Raw genomic sequence first — 20,611 nt, forward strand, 5'->3', positions numbered from 1 at the left:
ATCCAATGAGCAAAGGGCAACGCATACATTATCCAATGAGCAATGGGCAATGCATACATTATCCAATGAGCAAAGGGCAATGCATACATTGTCCAACGAGCATCTGGACGGAAGAGGTGATTCACTGGGGCTGTTTGAGACTCCTTCCCTTTTTCCTACATAAATGCAAACACACCGCATGAAGGCCTACACATTTGTTCACCTTTACTACTAGTACATTTTAAGCCTGGAGACTTATCAATATGCATTTTCACCTCTTTTTTCCAATGCTCTTCTTCCTCCAGTTAAGTGAATCAGTGCAAATAGAATTTTCACCACAGTTCACAAAGTAGGCTAACGAACTAAAAAAGACATGCTTTCGATAGTGCTGTCAAAACAGCATCAAAACAAGCAGCCACTGGAGAAGAAACACAACGAGAGAGAGTCTGGTCGAGCTCTTTACGTCAAAGGCTGAAATACAAGGTATTAGGAGTTCTAACAGAAAGGCGCGCTTAATTGATCACAGAGGACCCCGACCCTGACCTCATAAAACGGCAGTCAATCCTTTAGTGGCAAGCACCAAGTCTAATTGATCTACTTGGAGAACTGTCTGCGTCGACAACAACGTACCAGTAGGGGACATATAGGGTCTACGTCCATAGCTTACCTCACCACTAATCAAGCACAGCCCACGACAAACATCATCCACCCTTCCCTCAGCAACAACAGCTGCATTACTGGCTTTAAAAAAAAAAAATTATAGGAACGTCGGTGAAAGCTTTTATAGTGCACTGCAGAGTGAAGACCATTAAGAGTCGATCTCAATTTAGATGCACAGAGAGAATGGAATGTCCAGTGGCTTTGTCCCAAAATGAATGCCACTCACCACCTCGGCAACCCCACAACAAGAACTTCTACTCTACTCGTGATGAGGGGGCGGGGGGGGGGGGGGGGTGTATTATCTTTTTATATATATATATATTACAGTATCGACGATATCGCAATATAGCTAGGTGGCTGTAACTGCACCAAAATACATGAACCAGTATTTTTCCTTCATAGCTTGTTCTCCATCTTTTTAAATAGGGAGCCATTTTGTTTTCAGCACTTTTAGCACTATGACTGATCAAAACTTGTTTCTTCATGGCTCTCTCTCTTGCCCCTCTGCAGCAGACATATTGTGAGCAATATGTTTGGAACATGGAATCGCAATAAAATCACAGTATAGAGTCGCAATATATACACAGTAGAATCATGAGAAATACAATAAACACTTTATTGGCACTTAAGTATTGTGATAATATCTTATTTTGAGGTCCCTGGCAATTCCCAGCCCTAAAATTCTACGCCCAACCACAACAGCCACCCTCTCACTTGAAGCCTGAACTAGCCTACTTTGTGAGAGGAGTCCATCTTGTTGTTCCTATCTCTGTATCATGACCTCAAGCTCCAGCTGTTTGTTCTTTTTTCTAACTGAATGTTTATTAAATCAAGGAACTAGATTCCATGCCTGGCCCTGGAAACATCAATCAGGATAGCGGCATACCTAGCTGGCCTTAAGTGTGTCAGGCCCCCCGTTAGCTCGATAACCCAAACAGCAGTGTCTGAGCACACGAGGCCAGAATTAGCTTGGACTGCACACAACATCTCACCAGGGCTCCACATAGCCCCCAGCTCTAAACATGTTTGTGTGATGTGCAGACGTAAATACAAGGGCCAGAGATCCAGATGGGCCCGGGCCAGACGTTTGGCAGATATAGCCGTCTACAGTCGGACAATAAGAACTGTATAGGGGGAAACATGTCGATTCCTATCTTAGATGTAACAACTTTCTGGGTTTTGTTAATCTTATCTTGGCCTAAAAATGGCTGAAATACTGCTGTTAGCAAAGACAAAACCCTGAAACGGGTTAAAAAATATATATTGAAAGCTGAAGTTACATAAATGAATTTCCGCCTCTGTTCACTGAACTAAATTAAGCTGGTAACTAACTATAAAGTTCAAGATTTAGGCTAAAGGGGATAAACTGAGAGCCAAAATGGTATCTTCTTGGCGGTAAGACGAGAGGCATGGGAGTCAAATTGGCACTGAAGACCTTGTCAATTGCACATTCCTCATCACTACCCCTCCATTCTCAAACCCGGGGTTTCAAGAGGATACAGTGGATGAATAAAGAATGCATATACGGAGAACATGAGATTCCAAACGGCATTTAACTTAACCAGCCACAGATGCTAGCCAGCCTTCCCATACTAGCCCCCTCAGAAAAACTTTTCCAGAGCTTAAGGTGTGTGTGTGGTTTCTGGCATGTACCCTTTAGTTTTAGCACTTTTCCATTTGTTTTCTTCTCTTCTCAACCCTTGTTTTTCTACTTGTCGGAGAGCACTAGATGTGGCTGCATCTAAAGTGATGCTGGGTGTGTTTGACATCGATTTCTTGTAGAGCATAATCCTCATGTGGTAACCTTGCACCCCCTTTCCAGTGCTCAGAACCAGACCAACCCCACAAACCACCTTCAGTCAATGCATGAATTCCCAGGAGGCACACCGTTGCCTTGGGCATATTTGGTTTGCTACCAGCTCTGGCTGTGATCCCTAACAACGGGACTGAATAGCAGGGCAATCCTATCATTGCCACTCCTGATAAATCACTCTGAAGGCCATGGAGGTCGAGGGCAGGGAAGGAAGAGCAGGTCAGGAGCTCCCGGTGACCTGCATCCAATACATTCAGGAGTGGGATATCAAACAAGAAGTGGGTGTCCCTTACGGAAACAAGAACACTTCAGAGATTCGTCCCAAGATCCACAGCCCCAAGCCAAGGGCCGAGTCTCAACTAACAAACCACAGAGCAGAAATCTCTGTTGCCTAAATATAAAAACTTTGTTTCAAATGTCAATTCCCTAAAGAGTGCATTGTGTGTGAGAAAGTTTCAAAAACTTTGATGAGTGGGACCGAAGCCATTTTTAAACCAATCTCAGATGAGTTTCAAATTGCATTTCAAGAATCAAAGGCTCGCTCCAGTTTGCTCTATTTACATTTTCCCTCCGTATCTTTGAACAAAAGAGGTAGAATTATCTACAAGCAACAATCTGACAACTACCCCAGAGAGAACAATCACACTAAGACTGGACAGGCACAATAGCCGACAGATGGTCCTTAAGGAGCAATGCTTCATGCCAGCTCATCCCGTCATGCTAAATTTACCAGCAAAGAAAGTGTGATTTCCCCACAGGTTCATGGAAGGCCCAACTAATTTACTCCACTTAATAAAGTGTATGCCTCCACCTGAATCTAAATTAACATTCTCTCGTCAATTTCTCATTTAGTTACTTTAAAATCTGTAAATTACATTTCCAGAGACTTTGCATTGAACTTCCAGACTTAGGGGATAGACTACATATATGCTAAAAACCTAATGTTTTATGCATCAAGTTTCATTTTTACATTAAATATGTATAGTCCTATGCAGAAATACATTTTAAAAAGGGAAAAACTGGCACTAAGCCACCCAGAGAATGGTACCTATGTTTAAAAACGAAGGGTAGCATTCAGGTCTGACGCACCCAAAACGGGGGTGACCAGTAGCTTTTTGTGGCAAAACCATTTGAATTCCAGACTGTTTATTTTTAAACCCTTGGCACAGGTGTTTTAACGTCCGTGATCAGCTGAAAAAAAAGTATTACTACTTTCCTTGTAGTAAGACCACAAAGAGGCCAGCAAATGCATTTCGCCAGCAACACAACCATTTAGATTTGCAATACTAAAGCAGATATGACAATCACAGAAAAATAACTCTTTCATTGTGCAAACAATTTCCATCTCATGTGGGATGAGCCAGCATGAAGCATTATTAAATTTGCATATGACTCGTTTTTCAACATTGAAACAAAATGCAGTGTTCAGCACAACAGTGCTCGTGTGGGAAAGTGGGAGTCAGTGGGTAAAATCCCTAAGCAACCCTCTTAATTCCACGGCAACTAGTTTGGAATGTCTACTACAGGTCTAGGAGACAGCTGCTCCAGCTGTTCCTGACATCAATTCTCTTTGCTCAGACAGAAAAATGAAAGGAATCAGGAAGCTTAGCAGTTCTCCAGGAAGCAAACCTCACCTCTATTCACTATTTACCCCCACCGCTGATATTTCGGGGGGGGGGGGGGGGCATGGGCAGAAGAGCACAGTCTGCACAGATACAGGGGATTGCACCCCATTTTGCATCCCAGTCATTTACAATTCATGCATGCCCATTTGGTGCCTTAAATAATAAATTATAAACAAAATGGGCCTCCACATAGGGGCAATATGGTAATGACAGATGCAAAAAGAAAGTGAGAAACTCACCAGTCTCTTCATCAATGGTGAATATCCCTAGGCCAGAACCGTCCCGTATGGAGTAGTGTATTTCTCCGTCTCTTCCTTTGTCTTCGTCCTGAGCCGTTACTTTCATTACAGATGTCCCAATGAGGACGTCCTCTTTTATAAATCCCTTATCCACAAACGAGGGGAACCACGGGCGATACAGATTCTCGTTTACGTCCACTACATCCACCTCAATAAAGCATGTTGACGATAAGGAAATGGGCTTCCCTTTGTCCTTGGCTTTCGCCGTGAGGTTGTACACCTGCTTTTTCTCGTAATCCAGATTCTGCAGGATGCGTACCGCGCCGCTGACTTTGTCCACATCGAAGTTGCCATCCCCGTTATCGATGAGGCTGTACCGTACCTGACTGAACAGCCCGACATCCGGGTCGTGAGCCTCCAGCCACATAATCACAGTGCCGATCGGGAGGTCCTCCCTCACCTTCACGCCGTAATTTGACGGGATGAATTTGGGAGGATTGTCATTGATGTCCTCGAGAATGACCTTTAGCAACACTGTAGACACGAGTTGAGGTTCATTAACGGCCTGGTCACGTGCAGCAATCTTCAGAATGTAAACCGGGTGAACCTCGCGATCCAGCGTCTTTTTCACCGTCACTACTCCAGTCAGCTCGTCAATGGCAAACTGGTCAGTGTCGGCCACAATTGAATACCTGATTACTCCGTTATCTCCCTGGTCCTTATCGGTGGAATCCACCTGGACGATTTCAGTCCCCACTGGTGTGTTTTCACTTATTTCCAACGAATATGAGTCTTGCAAGAACTGCGGACTATTATCGTTAGCATCCAAGATCTTAACGTCTAAATGACGGGAGGAGGACTTCTGGGGTATTCCTAGATCGTAGACTGTGACGTTCAGTGTGTAGTGGTCCGTCGTTTCCCTGTCCAGTGGAGTGTGAACCAAAAGCCAACCGGTGTTCATATCTACAATGAAACGACTCTCTGTATCTCCTCCTGAAATAACGTACACCAGTTTTCCGTTAAAACCACTGTCTGTGTCTGAGGCGCTTAGATGGACTACCCTAGCCCCAACCGGAAGGTCCTCTTTGACCTCAATGACACTGGGGAAGGACTCTGCAAACTGAGGGGAGTAGCGGTTAACCGAATGGATGTCCATGAAGTTATCGTCGGGCTCAGTTGGGGCTTGGATCTTAGTGCCATGAAGCAGCTTTTCTGCCAACATAGTAGCAACCCCAGTGTCGACGCACTTCAGTTGGACAGGCTTGCGAGCTGTGATGACAGTGATGTTCATAGTCATTGGTTCAGTCTCATGCTCTCCATCACTGGCTCTGATGTGTAAGCTATGGAAGGACACTTTAGCTGCCTCCCCCTCGCTCAGTGTTCGTTTCAAAGAAAGCACACCCGAGTTGGAGTTCAACTCAAAGAGATCAAGATCATTCCCAGCTTTTATGTCGTACCGCACGAGCTGCAATTCATCTGCGTCAATAGCAGACACCGTCGTTATCTGCTCTCCCACGCCATGGTCTCTAGGCACCGTGACTTCACAATCAACGTTTTCGAATAGAGGCTTATTGTCATTCAGGTTATTCAGTGTGACAGTAACTGATGCCTCCACCTCCCGTCGGAAAGGGGTACCCCAGTCTGAAGCCCTAATTTTGAGATTATAAATCCTTGGCATCAGCTCATAATCCAGCTCCTCTGAGGTGCTGATGACACCAGAGAAGTAGTCGATGACAAACGGCTGCGGGCTCACGTTGGCAATGCTGTAGGTCACATATCCGTTCTCGCCACTGTCCAGATCAGTGGCTTTCACTGCTAACACATTGGTCCCTACGGGTACATTCTCATCCACAGTGGCCTTGTACGAGGTCCGTTGGAACTCAGGGGCATTATTGTTAACATCTATAATGTCAATGATAACCTTAGTCGCTGCCTTTTTGTCACTGGTAATAACTTGTAGTTCAAATTGTGTGGCATAATCTGCATAGATGGGTCCAGTTGTGGTGATTAAGCCAGTGTCTGGATTAATAGCAAAACGATTCTTCTCTGCCTTATATCTGAAAGCATACTTTAACTGTGGATACTTTGGCAAGGCAGTTACCATGGCAACAGGTGTATGGAGAGGGGCAAACTCACTGAGATTGACCCTATAAACAGCACGTTCGAATTTAGGGGGGCCCACTTTAAACTGTGGGGATGTTACATGTACCACTTTCGCTGAAGAAAACTGTGGGGGGCTTCCTTTGTCCTTGGCCTGTAACGTGAGGTTGTATCCGAAAGTCTGGGTGTCCCAGTCTACATCCTTGACCGCTTTGATTTTGTACTCCTTGCTCCCGGGACTAGTTCTCAGGGCCTTAAACTGCTGGAGGGGGTCGCCCGCCACCACGCTCAACGACGCAATCTCCCCATTTGGTCCCTGGTCGTTGTCCTCAACGGTCACTATGGCATAGGTAGGGTCGCGGTCAGTGCCCGAGGGCGCCAGGGTGACGGCGGTGATGACAGGCGCGTGCTCGTTGGCCTGCTCCACCCTCACCGTCAGCTTGGCCATGCTACTGAAGCCGCTGCTGCCGTAGAGCTTCATGCCTCGGTCCACAGCCAGGATCTCCAGGTCATACAGCTTGGTCTCAGCGTGATCCAGCTTGCCCGTCAGCGTCACCACCCCGCTTGTGGGGTGGACGGCGAACATATCTGTCCACTCCCGGAAGCTGTAGTAGTACTCCCCGTTCGTCCCAATGTCGGCGTCCGTGGCTGTGACCTTGGCCACACTGGTCCGTATGGCCGTGTTCTCGAGCAGCGAGACGCTGTAGGAGGTGGGAGAGAACAGAGGCCTCAGATCGTTGGTGTCCTGGACCTGGACCTTGACTCGGGTGCGAGCCTCCACGTTGGTGCCCCTCTCCACGGCTTTGACAGTGAGCAAGTAGTGGTCTTTAACCTCCCGGTTCAGAATGGCAGTGCTGCCTCCTTTGGTCCTTATCCTCAGGAAACTAAAGTCTCCCAGGACGTAGTCCTCTGCTTTGAAAAGGTTCTCATTGTCTCCTGACACTATTTTGTACCGTATCTCCCAGGTGGGGTCTGTGATGTAGATGCCCATCTTCGCATGACTCTCTAAGTAGGTCTTAGCAGCAGAGTTCTCGTATATGGTGGCATTGTAAACAGAGTGAGTGAACTGCAGGACCAATGCCTTCTCCGTCCTTTGGTTCCCTGTGCAGCCGCAGAGGAGCTGCAGGAGCAGCACGAGCAGTGAAGTCAAGTATTTCCCCATTTTCGTACCGTGTTCTCTACCAAACCACCTGGAGACACACAAAAAAGAAGGTTAGAATCAAGCTAAAAATAAATAAACATAAAATTAAACATTTAATTACTTTTTCAGAAAATCTCAATAGGGATGGATCAGTGCTTAAAATTTAAGAGCATAATAAAATATATGTCTTTATGCTAACAAGCAAAAGGGCTAAATGTTGAACCTTCCTAAGAGAACTGTGGTTTTACAGTGGCACGGTGAATGGCTGCTGTTAATATCTGCTCGACAAAGGTCTCTAACCTTATCCCTCTCTTTACTGTGAGCCTCAATGGACTCCTTTAAATGGCATGACAAATTATGGTCAGGCTGATGAATGGGTGTTATGTTAGAGGGGAAGAGGGAGAAAAGATATAGGCCAAATAACTTATTTATCTTAGCCGGCATTCCTCTTAATATTTCAGCAACAGGTTTAACAGAAAAGACACACTACATAAATATGTTTTACTGTTTCAAAGCACAATTCAGAGACCAGTCTCTTCACTTCAGAACATATACTAATTTAATTCAACCCTCTATGTAGAAATGATGACGGGGGTCATTGGTAATGACCAAATAGCTGTAAGGCATTCAAGTCTCACTTATTCCATTACAGGTCAAGCGAAAACAGACTTCAAAGCTATGATAAGCAGATTTCACTATTCCTTCTACCAGCCTTTAATCGCACATCTTTGAAATGCTTTGATCTACATGTCATTATAAAAAAATAGCTCAAACAGATACATTACACGAAGAAAGGGTTGGAAATGGTGGAAAAGTGGTACTGTCCTCGCATAACCAGATATGCAAACTGACTCAAAATAGACGGTCTAACACGAAAGGAAGTGACATTCAGGCATACAGGTTTGTGCTCATATTGGATTTCACATGTATATTACAAGTACATTATTATGCCTGGAAATAGTGTATGATCAAAACAACTGAATTCTAGCCCGAAAAGCTGTTTCTACACTGACTCTGGGGCCTTAGTTCCTGAGCTTTTCTACTTTCTCTCTAGTAGGCTGTGCTATAATAAACACAGCGCTGCTCTTTGGGCTTTTAGAGGGTTGCCATCCGGAAAAGCACATCCCAGCCTAATGACGGACACTGCTGTCCTGCTGCCTTAGATCATGCTGAATGTATGTGGGCAATAGACTACATCTATACATTTTATGAGGCTAGTAGCATAATGCATGCATGAGAACTTTCAACAACCAAAAAAGTATGCCTTGAGGATATATTTTTTCCCCCCTGAGGATTAGGATATCTATTCATGTCTTGAGTGTAGGGCTTTATGGCACGGTAATATCAGGTTAGTAAACAATCGTAAGTAAAATAAATCCATGTACAATGTTTTTTTGTTTTTTTAACTAAGTCTGTATACACATCCAGGATTTTTAGACTGCTGAACTAGGCTATTCCTGGCAAATCAAAGAATGACAAAAAAAAAAAAAAATATATATATATATATATATATATATATATATATATATATATATATATATATATATACATGTTTTTCCATGTTATATAGAATAATGAACTTTTTTTTGCTGAATTCATATTCTTGGAGGATGGCAAAAGACAAAAACTAAAGCTTCGTGAAAATCATTGCTTGCTGTCTGTTGTTTAATTGTCCAACACATCCACCAGCGGTCCCCATTCCAATTCATTTCACGTAGACACCGCAGCCGTGCGGGAGCCAGATGTATGGATTGTTTAAAGAAATGGCAACAATGCCCGAACCGCCAACACAACACAATGTGTAAAACGATTCCCACACATAAACAAAAGGCGTAAAACAGTGACCAACTTCCAAAGCCTCTCATTTCGATAGTAGTCTATTTAATACCTTTCCTAAACACTTTAAAACGTTAAACTTCACTGGAGGAAGAAAAGGGCTCTGTGATTTCTGTCCACTGCTCGAGCGCCACTGACAGAGAACTAGTCCTGTCGGACTATCTCAACTTTTATAAACTCCAATTCACAAACCACAAAAACAACTTGCTCATTCACAGGGAAAGCGCTACAACAAACACATCACATTACATACCTATTGCCTCATTAACGGCGTGGATTTGGTGGTTTTTCATGTAGTTTGTAAGGTACGAATGTCTGCATGGTAACTACGTGGACTTCCCTCTCCGCGACTCTTTCCACTTCTTCTCGTTGCTCCCTTTCTTCAACACTGAATTCGCCCAGTATCTCTCCGCGTTGCGCACGCCCGGATCTACTTTGCTGGCATGAAGATAAAACAACCAGCTCGCTCCCCCGCTTTAAGAACCGAGATAACGGTTCATTTTGATCGGCTCTATTTCCTAATCTAATTTCAATGATTTATTCCTTCCTAGGCTATAATTACTATTATTATGTATTTTTATGTAACCTTGATTTAACTAGGCAAGTCAGTTTAAGTACAATGTATTATTTACAGTGACGGCCTACTCCGGTCAAACCCGGACGACGCTGGGCCAATTGTGCGCCACCCTATGGGACTCCCAATCACTGCCGGATGTGATGCAGGCTGGATATATTAATAGGCAAATCATTTAAAATATCATTTCATAGGGAAAAATCATGCCAATACCTATGCACTATTATCCTATATGATTGCATGTTACATGCATCCATAAAGTGAACATTACAATGTATTCCCCCAATGTAGGCTTACACAATGTTTTGGCACATTTACGCACGGTGCCAATATTGTTTGAGGTAATCCAAGCAAATTGAAATAGTTTTTTGGGTGTATGTTTAATTTTTTTTAAATACCGTTTGTGTGAATGGTGTCCCTATTAATCTAAACAATGGCCAATACAGTAGTGAGGTTCAAATATCCTACAACGTTTTATTATGAGCCTATGTGGGGGAAAAAGTGTTTTGCTATTTACAACCTCAAATTTAATTTCGACGTGTGCAACGAGAGGCAGTGCACATTTACACGCATGGTATTCAAATCTTCACGTTGGAATAGTCGTAGTAATAAATGTGCAATAATATATTATTCCCGAATTCGTGCGCATGGGAGTGTGACCGATATGCGATTGATGGCGCTCTCTCACTATTGTTCAGGCTATTTTCTCTCCAAAGCACTGCGCTCTGGACGGCACATGCTGCTGCTCACCCATAACTTTATTGTGTGTGTGTGTGTGTGTGTGTGTGTGTGTGTGTGTGTGTGTGTGTGTGTGTGTGTGTGTAGTGAGAGTGGAATCTTGGAGATTGTGAAGCATAGGCTACCAGTAAAATGTACTATTAAAGCCTCCTCGGAAGTTTATCATGTCAATAATGTTGATGATGATCATTATGAAAGACTCTTGCTATTTTCAATTGTTTTATGCAATACATTATCGTTACGCTATCAGTGTAAAGCAATGCTATTTCCTAGATTACTTACCAGACGAGCTGGATGACGCTACCTCTCCAAAGTTCTGTTCAAATAAATCCCAGAAAATGTTGACAAATTCTGTTTGCGAGCATGTCGCAGAAAACGATAAAGTGACACACAGGAACCAATCCGACACCGGTTATTCCACATTATTTACATTTTCAACTCCTCCGAAATCCGTAAAAGCGACATTTTCATGAAGCGTGTATGGCACTTTGGAGTCCACAATCGTTCATCTGCGTGCACTTCGGCTGCAACCTCCGTTTAACAGCAGTGTAGCCTACTGTTTCTACCGGGATGCCTCGGTTTTAGGAAGCAGTGACGTAACGAGGCTCACACGCCTTCGTTGCTTTCCTTGCTGATTCCCATACAAGTTCAACTAGAAAGCAAAGCGACTAGGAGTCTGAAATAATAAAATAGCCAAAAGGATTCACTCGTTGGTAATGCTCAATTGCTTTGCTACAGGACCATAACAATTACTTTCCCTGTTGAACATAGCCTACACAACCTTAGTTTATCATTTATGTTATATTGTTGCATAAGGCTGCAAATGTCTGCATGAACTCATAAAATGACTGTAAAATGCAATCTATGGAAAATATGTTATATACCCTTTATATATAGCGTCAACATGCATGAAAGTGGAAAACCCAAACACAGACTACTATTCCACAGTGCAGTCACAGCCACATACCAGAAGTTAACCCCATGCTGTGTGCAGGTCGGCCACAAACTAACACACCCTCAAGTGCACGTTTTAGTGTGATGCGAACCAGTCATCTGGTGCATACTGATCCCTGTCCTATGTCCATTCACCAATACCTCATTAAACAACATTAATTTTAAAAAAATTATAATTTAACAGTAAATATTTCAAGTGTTCGCCCTGTATTATCAGCTATGTACAGTGTTTTAGCAATGTGAAAATAGTTGTAGTATGAAAAGTAGGGGAAGATAATATTGGTGGTATTTACAATGCTGTTTGTGCTCCACTGGTTGCCCTTTTCACATGGCAACAGCCACACATCTTGTTGCTCTGATTGCGTGCGCATCATTCTCTCTCTCTCTCTCTCTCTCTCTCTCTCTCTCTCTATGTGTGAGAGAGATTATCCAATCCCAACCATGACTATTAAATGGAGGATTGAAGATCAGATTGTGGGGGTAATGTTTGTTATCTCCATTGGGGTTTCAGCCTACATCCTTTGTCAACATTCTTTCGTGAAAAGGATGATTGACAGTTGGCTATTGACAGACATATCACAGGGATTAAAACAAGGACTCGAGAAGAGTTGTGGTTAGGGTGCTCAAACCCCACTTTAACTTATGCTTTAAGTTGTGGTACCTACCCTCTAGCTTGGCACTCGACACGGATCATGACTGTCACGCCCTGACCTTAGAGAGCTTTTTATGTCTCTATTTTGGTTTGGTCAGGGTGTGATTTGGGTGGGCATTCTATGTTCCAATTTCTATGTTTTGGTATTTCTTTGTTTTGGCCGGGTATGGTTCTCAATCAGGGACAGCTGTCTATCGGTGTCTCTGATTGGGAATCATACTTAGGTAGCCCTTTTTCCCTCCTTTCAGGGTGGGTAGTGACTTTTGTTAGTGGCACTATAGCCCTGTAAGCTTCATGGTTGGTTCTTCGTTTGTTTTTTTGTTGGCGACATTTTTAAATGAAAGGGAGAATGTACGCTCACCACGCTGCACTTTGGTCCACTTCTTTCGACGGCCATGACAATGACAAGATAGCTCTTACTATGCCTTCAGCAATGTACTTCTTCCCTGTGATTTGTGTCTCCTAGCTAAAAAAAAACTTTCAAATGTAATTTGTCAAACGCACCGAATGCCACAGGTGTAGACCTTACTGTGAAATGCCTACTTACAAGCCCCTACCCAACAATGCAGTTTTAGGAAAATAGAGTTAAAAATTCAAAAGTCACTTGCACATCTGAGCTATCTTTTTTCCAGGTGTAAGGTAACAGTTGAATAAAATGAGAAACCCGCACACCGCTCATGATAGTATCGCTGCTCTTTAATAATAAGCTTTATGTATCGGGCTCAAGGCCTTGATCAGAGCTTTTTGCCTTGAGGCCGATATGTAAAGCTTATATAAGAGCAGTGATACCATCAAGAGCAGTGTGTGGGTTTCTTCTTTTTTTCTCAGGAAAATAGTTAATAAAATAACAATGATAACAACAGGTGCCGAGTCAATGGGGGGTGCCGGTGCCGAGTCAATGTCAGATTTGTACCTTGTCAGCTCGGGGATTTGAACTTGCAACCTTTTGGTTACTGGTCCAACACTCTAACCACTAGGCTACCCTGCCGCCCCAAGGATGGTGACTGGTCCAACACTCTAACCAACGATGTAGAAGGTTTTGAAGATCTGACAAATCTTTTCAATCTCCTGAGGGGGAAAAGGCATTGCCATGCCCTCTTCATGACTTTGGTGTGTTTGAACCATGATAGACTTCCAAGATGGCATAGCAGTGGGATGTCTGTTTTGATTGTCTTGTACCGTCCCTTGTATATATCGTTTTTCTTCGTATACATTTCATATACATTTTTTTATATTGTTAATCTCAATTTCCATCTACGGATATCCATCAATTTCCATCTATTTCCACATACTCTCCTGCAACCTGCCTCACCCAATGTGGTATGGATCTGCTATTTTTTATACTTTAGAACCAGAACACCCTTCAGGAGCTAGCCAGCTAAATGTCCCGAAGCAGGCACCAGTTAGCCTGGAGCTAGCCACGAGTTAGGGCCGTCTCCCGGCAAGCCGAAGAGATCCATCAGATAATTCCTGGGCTTCAATACCTCTTTAGCCAATTGGCCTGGACCCTTTGCTGCCAACACGGAGCCTCGCCGATCCATTACGACTGGTCTGCCGACATAACCATCCGAGGGGGTTTCAACAGGCTCTACCGTTGCGACGTCCCCCTGAGGCCCATCTGCTAGCCTGCGAACCCCGGCCTGATAGCTGTCTCAATCGCCGTGCCTCCAGCTCGCCTAGCTACTCACTGGACCCTATGATCACTCGGCTACACATGACTCTCCCTAATGTCAATATGCCTTGTCTGTTGTTGTTTTGGTTAGTAACTTTTGAATTATTTCACTGTAGAGCCTCCAGCCCTGCTCAATATGCATAAGCTAGCCCTTTTTTACCACCCCCCACACTTGCGGTGACCGCACCTGGCTTAAATGGTACCTCTACAAAGACAAAACCTCTCTCATCGTCACTCAATGCCTTGGCATACCTCCACTGTACTCACATCCTACCATACCCTTGTCTGTACATTAAGCCTTGAATCTATTATTCTGCACCCAGAAACCTGCTCCTTTCACTTTCTGTTCCGAACGCACTAGACGACCAGTTCTTTTAGCCTTTTGCCGCACTCTTATTCTACTAATGCAATCTAATGCAGAGATAGCAGAGATAGCCTGCAAAGTTCTGTCATACTATCCAGGTCTGTGCCCAAACAATTCAAGCTTCTACTTCAAAAAATCCACCTTTAATTTAAGTTTGCCTGCATTATAATCCCTGTCACTAGGAGCGCCACTTCTGGATGAGCATTTTCTTGTTTGCTTATGGCCTTATACAGCTTGTCTGAGTGCCAGCGTTGGTTTGTGGTGGTAAATAGATGGCTATGAAAAATATACATTGGTAGATAGAGAACCTTATGATAATTGGTAGACCACACCATCTCAGGCGAGCAATACCTCAAGATTACCTTAATATTAGACATCATGCACCAGCTGTTATTGACAAATAGACAAAACCCCACCCCTCGTATTACCGGACGTAGCTGTTCTGTCCTGCTGATGCGCGGAAAACCCAGCCAACTGTACATTATCCGTGTTGTCGTTCAGCCACAACTCTGTGAAGCATAAGATATAACTGTTTTTAATGTCCCATTGGTATGATAGTCTTGAAAGGAGCTCTTCCAGTTTATTCTCCAGTGATTGAGTGTTGGCCTATAGAACAGATGGTAGAGGCGGGTTACTCACTCGCCAACCAATTCTCACAAGTTACCCTGATCTCCGCCCCCTGTATTTCCTTCTTTTCTTCATGCTAATGACAGTGATTTGGGCCTTGTCTGGGAGCAGCATTATATCCTTCGCGTCAGACTCATTAAAGATACATTTTACGTCCAGTTTGAGGTGAGTAATCGCTGTTCCGATATCCAGAAGCTCTTTCGGTCATAATAGACGGTAACATCAACATTACGTACAAATAGACAATGCGAAAAAACACACAAATAGCACAATTGGTTAGGAGCCCATAAAACGGCAACCATCCCCTCTGACAGCATTTTTCCCAACTATGTCCCAAATGCAACCCTATTCCATACAAAGTGCTCTACTTCTGACCAAAATTAGGGCACTTTATGGGGAAAAGGGTTCCATTTGGGACATAGACCATGACTCCTATAAAACAATGGAATCTGAACCCAAAGGTTCAATACCAGTTGGAGGGGTGATTGAGTTATATTCGCTAAAAGTATAACAAATTGCCCCCATTGTCCCAGCAATGCTTACCCCAAGGCTGATATCTTGTTTTTGAATCACAAACTATTCCAAACATTCTCACAATGTCACACTGTGCATTTTGCACCCCCATCACAATGCAAATGTGTTAGTGTTAAACTAGTTGTACTTGGTGGGGATTTCAGGCAATTTCATAAGCGTTTATGGGGAATAATAAAAGTGCAACGTTTTTCCTCCTGCAGCTAGTGTGAACGACTGCTGTGCGCCAAATACAAATTCCCTCTTCTCCCTTGAGTGGGGCAAGAAGACAAATCCTCATGGTTGGAGCTCTACTTGTAATTACCCACCAAAAATTATAGTACATAACCGCGCTCTCAAAATTTTAAACAAACTGCTATGAGAATTGACAGTCAGGCATTATGCATTATTTTATATCTGCGTCAGACACAACACTGTCCATAGGGTCATTTTGTATGGGGATCGCAGCTTGCTTGCTTTAAAGGCCCAATACAGCCGTTCTTATATCAATATCAAATAATTCCATTAAGTACCCTACTGTAATACATTTCCATTAAAATGGGAAAAAATGTTTTTTTTTTTGCAAAAAAATATTTCTCAAGCAAACATTTTGCTAAGACTGTCTGGGAGTGGTCTGAGTGGGAAGGGGAAAACTAGCTGTTATAGGCAGAGAGGTTTGGAACACTCTTTGTTATTGGTCTATTAACAAATTTACCGCATGGTGATGTCACCATGAAAAGCCGAAACTGCCGCCCATGCAAACCTGCTGATTAGAAGGTCCTGAATAGATAGTATTTTCAACCAGCAACAATCAGAAAATAACAATGATCTAATTTTTGCACACTTTTAAAGTGTTGATTTCATAAACTGTTGTACAATATGATATAAAACACAGGAAAACCACATTTTGACCGCATTGGGCCTTTAAGCAAACACATATGTGTTTGCCATGGCAGTGTCTGGAATAATGCACTTCTTTCCTCCAGACTTCTTCTATGTCTGTCCGTCTTATAAATATCCACACATGCTCTCTGAAAAGAAATGTATAGCTCATAACCTTTAGATCTTCCCGTTTGACTCAGAACAGAAGTTGTTGTTTGATGAAGGCCATTGCTGTTCAGTTGGCTCTGAGAAATAATTGAACATACAATGAAATCTGATCTTAGAATACCTTTGACTCAGAAGTTGTTGTATGTTGAAGATCACTGCTATTCAGTGGACCTACTACTAGCCAGAAACATTTATCCTGGTTGAACCAGACTGAATGCTGTGAAACAATGGTTAATGCAGTGTTCAGTCTGGTTGTCCCAGGTGGATTAAAATGGAACATTGGAATGGATCCATTAGCTTCATAAACAAGCCGGCACAGCCTCATTAAACTCTGAAAATGTGTTTTGTGACATACCCCCTCTGGCAAACTTGACAGGACCCGTCAGACCCTCAACATTTCAGACTATCCACCTGCAAACCAAATGAGTCCAGCCTTCTAAACCACAATATAGATCCTAATTAGCAAATCAATGGTTCATCTTTAGCCGCGTGGTGCCTAGTCTTTTTGAGGCATTCTCTGAGGTGCATTGTCATCGGCTCTGCAGAAAGAAACGAGGTCAGTGGAGGTGAGCCATCAAGCGTGAGGGCAGGAAGAGTTAAACACACAAAAGGATAGAGAGAGAGAGAGAGAGAGAGAGAGAGAGAGAGAGAGAGAGAGAGAAAGAGTAAGCCCAATTAATTATAAATACTCAAAGAATCAGAAAGACAAAGAGAGAGGTGTGGTGTGAAAGGTAATGAGATGGGGGAAGTAGATATAACCACGCTATTATAATAGTGTCAATGGAATTCATTGGATCTACTGCAGGTACATGTATTTAAATATGAGAGTGATGGGAGAATAGGATAGGAACTAGTTCACTACATAACATGATGTATTGTCCTTTAGCATCCAAAGTGACTTGCAGTTCATATGACACATATTTAATATACAGTATGTGGCCCATGCCAGAATCAAACCCACAACCCTGGAATTGCTAGCACCTCTCTATCCCACTGCACCATTGCAACAATTATCAACCCTGCTTTCAATATTGGGTAGATGAGGACAAACAAATTGACAGCTGTGCCATATAAATTGAAAAATAGTTGGGAAGAGATTTTCGATGTAACAATTCCGTGGCACATGGTTTATGAATTGACACGCAAACGACGCCGGATTCAAAACTCAACAAAAAAAATTTCGATTTAAATTATTATACAAAATTCTTGCAACCAATAGAATGTTATATACTGTACAGTTGAAGTCGGAAGTTTACATACACCTTAGCCAAATACATTTAAACTCGGTTTTTCACAATTCCTGACATTTAGTCCTAGTAAAAATGCCCTGTTTAAGGTCAGAATGTGAAATGTCAGAATAATAGTAGAGAATGATTTATTTCAGCTTTTATTTGTTTCATCACATTCTCAGGGGGTCAGAAGTTTACATACACTCAATTAGTATTTGGTAGCATTGCCTTTAAAATGTTTAACTTGGGTCAAATGTTTTGGGTAGCCTTCCACAAACTTCCCACAAAAAGTTGGGTGATTTTGGCCCATTCCTCCTGACAGAGCTGGTGGAACTCAGTGGAACTCAGTCAGGTTTGTAGGCCTCCCTGCTCGCACATGCTTTTTCAGTTCTGCCCACACATTTTCTATGGGATTGAGGTCAGGGCTTTGTGATGGCCACTCCAATACCTTGACTTTGATGTCCTTAAACCATTTTGCCACAACTTTGGAAGTATGCTTGGAGTCATTGTCCATTTGGAAGATCGATCAAGCTTAATATCCTTACTGATGTCTGAGATGTTGCTTCAATATATCCACATAATTTTCCTACCTCATGATGCCATCTAGTTTGTGAAGTGCACCAGTCCCTCCTGCAGCAAAGCACCCCCACATCATGATGCTGCCACCCCCGTGCTTCACGGTTGGGATGGTCTTCTTCAGCCTTCAAGCCTCCCCCATTTTCCTCCAAACATAACGATGGTCATTATGGCCAAACAGTTATATTTTTGTTTCATCAGACCAGAGGACATTTCTCCAAAAAGTACGAATCTTTGTCCCCATGTGCAGTTGCAAACCATAGTCTGGCTTTTTTTATGGTGGTTTTGGAGCAGTGGCTTCTTCCTTGCTAAGCGGCCTTTTAGGATATGTTGATTAAGGACTTGTTTTACTGTGGATATAGATACTTTTGTACCTGTTTCCTCCAGCATCTTCACAAGGTCCTTTGCTGTTGTTCTGGGATTGATTTACACTTTTCGCACCAAAGTACGCTCATCTCTAGGAGATAGAACGCGTCTCCTTCCTGGGAGGTATGATGGCTGCGTGGTCCCATGGTGTTTATACTTGTTTACTGTTGTTTGTCCAGATGAACGTGGTACCTTCAGGCATTTGGAAATTGCTCCCAAGGATGAACCAGACTTGTGGAGGTCTACAATTTTTTTTCTGAGGTCTTGGCTGATTTCTTTTGATTTTCCCATGATGTCAAGCAAAGAAGCACTAAGTTTGAATGTAGACCTTGAAATCCACCCACAGGTACACCTCTAATTGATTCAAATGATGTCAATTAGCCTATCAGAAGCTTCTAAAGCCATGAAATAATTTTCTGGAATTTTCCAAGCTGTTTAAAGGCACAGTCAACTTAGTGTATGTAAACTTCTGACCCACTGGAATTGTGATACAGTGAATTATAAGTGAAATAATCTGTGACTAAACAATTGTTGGAAAACTACTTGTGTCATGCACAAAGTAGATGTCCTAACCGACTTGCCAAAACTATAGTTTGTTAACAAGAAATTTGTGGAGTGGTTGAAAAACGAGTTTTAATGACTCCAACCTAAGTGTATGTAAACTTCCGACTTCAACTGTATGTGGGAGATAAAAACCTTCCCATAAGTTCATTTATTTTGGTACTGTCCATATGTAGCTCGTTTTTGGTCACAGGCCCAGGAATGGCTGAAGATTTGTAACATTTACCTAGAGCTAACGCTGCATATCACAATACTGGGTGATTTGAAAAGTCATAGTCAATCGATCAATAATATAATGTTTCATACAATCTGTAAAAACTATGAGAATAGAAATTTTCCGAACTTTTGTGAAGCATTACAGCACAGTTAAAAAATATATGGCGTTATGAGATAGACGGGAGGGGTTGAATGGAGCTGAAGGGTGGGACTAATAACAAGATAACAAACGTAAAGCTTACAGGGTCTGTAAAATGTATATAGGTTCAGAACTAATGTGAAATAGCCCAGTTACAAATATAGGGCAAACATGAATCAAACTGGATGGACATCAGAAATAGAGGAAGGCCAGGACAAAAAACAAACAAATTATAAATATTGCAAAATAAATTGTGTCCTTAACATGTATAAGCTGGAAGTAGAAGTCTAAGTGTTATTGTTTATTAGTTTACTCCAATTAGGGGAGTTTGAAGAAACTTAAAAAGTTATTGAAATGTTCCGTATTGACTCACCTTCACGTCTTAAAGTAATGGTGGACTGCAGTTTCTCTTTGCTTATCTGACCTGTTCTTGACATAATATGGACTTAGTCTTTTACCAAAAAGGGCTATCTTCTGTATACCACCCTGTCACGATCGTCAAAATAACATTCGGTCCAAGGCGCAGCGTGATATGGGTTCCACATCTTTTTATTTGTGAAACGCAAAAAAAAATAAAGAGCAAACGACACGTGAAGCTATGGAGTGCTCACAGGCAACTACACATAAACAAGATCCCACAAAAAAACAGTGGGGAAATGGCTGCCTAAATATGATCCCCAATCAGAGACAATGCTAAACAGCTGCCTCTGATTGGGGACCATACCAGGCCAACATAGAAATAAAACAACCTAGATTACCCACCCTAGTCACACCCCGACCAAACCAAAATAGAGAATATTTTGTACCCCAAAGGTGCGGACTCCGGCAGCAAAACCTGACTCTATAGGGGAGGGTCTGGGTGGGCATCTAGCTTCAGTGGCGGCTCTGGTGCGGGACGAAGAACCCGCTCATCCCTCGGATCCAGCCTCGGTGGGGGCTCTGGTGCAGGACTTTGCCACTGCCCCAGACCACGGGTCCAGCCATGGGGCA

The 20,611-nt window shown here is 42.8% G+C and overlaps 1 protein-coding gene across 8 annotated transcripts in view; it reads right to left on the reverse strand.

Annotated features, from left to right (window-relative positions):
- The window catches only part of LOC139374883 (protocadherin Fat 1-like), a 104,484-nt gene extending 93,261 nt beyond the window's left edge, over positions 1-11,223 (reverse strand). For 7 of the 8 annotated variants that reach the window (XR_011627742.1, XM_071116078.1, XM_071116075.1 and 4 more), the window contains exons 1-2: positions 10,988-11,223; positions 4,317-7,606 (exon numbers count right to left, since the gene is read on the reverse strand). Coding sequence is in view for 7 of the 8 variants with exons in the window: in XM_071116078.1 (XP_070972179.1) it covers positions 4,317-7,578 (3,262 nt within the window). In the remaining variant the exon portion in view is untranslated. Of the gene's footprint in view, positions 1-4,316; positions 7,607-9,646; positions 9,763-10,987 lie in introns of those variants that run through there. The other variant, XM_071116073.1, reaches the window with a different exon arrangement.
- Between the last annotated feature and the right edge of the window lie 9,388 nt (positions 11,224-20,611).

This window comes from Oncorhynchus clarkii, chromosome 19, assembly GCF_045791955.1.
Source record: "Oncorhynchus clarkii lewisi isolate Uvic-CL-2024 chromosome 19, UVic_Ocla_1.0, whole genome shotgun sequence".
Taxonomy (NCBI): Eukaryota; Metazoa; Chordata; class Actinopteri; order Salmoniformes; family Salmonidae; genus Oncorhynchus; species Oncorhynchus clarkii.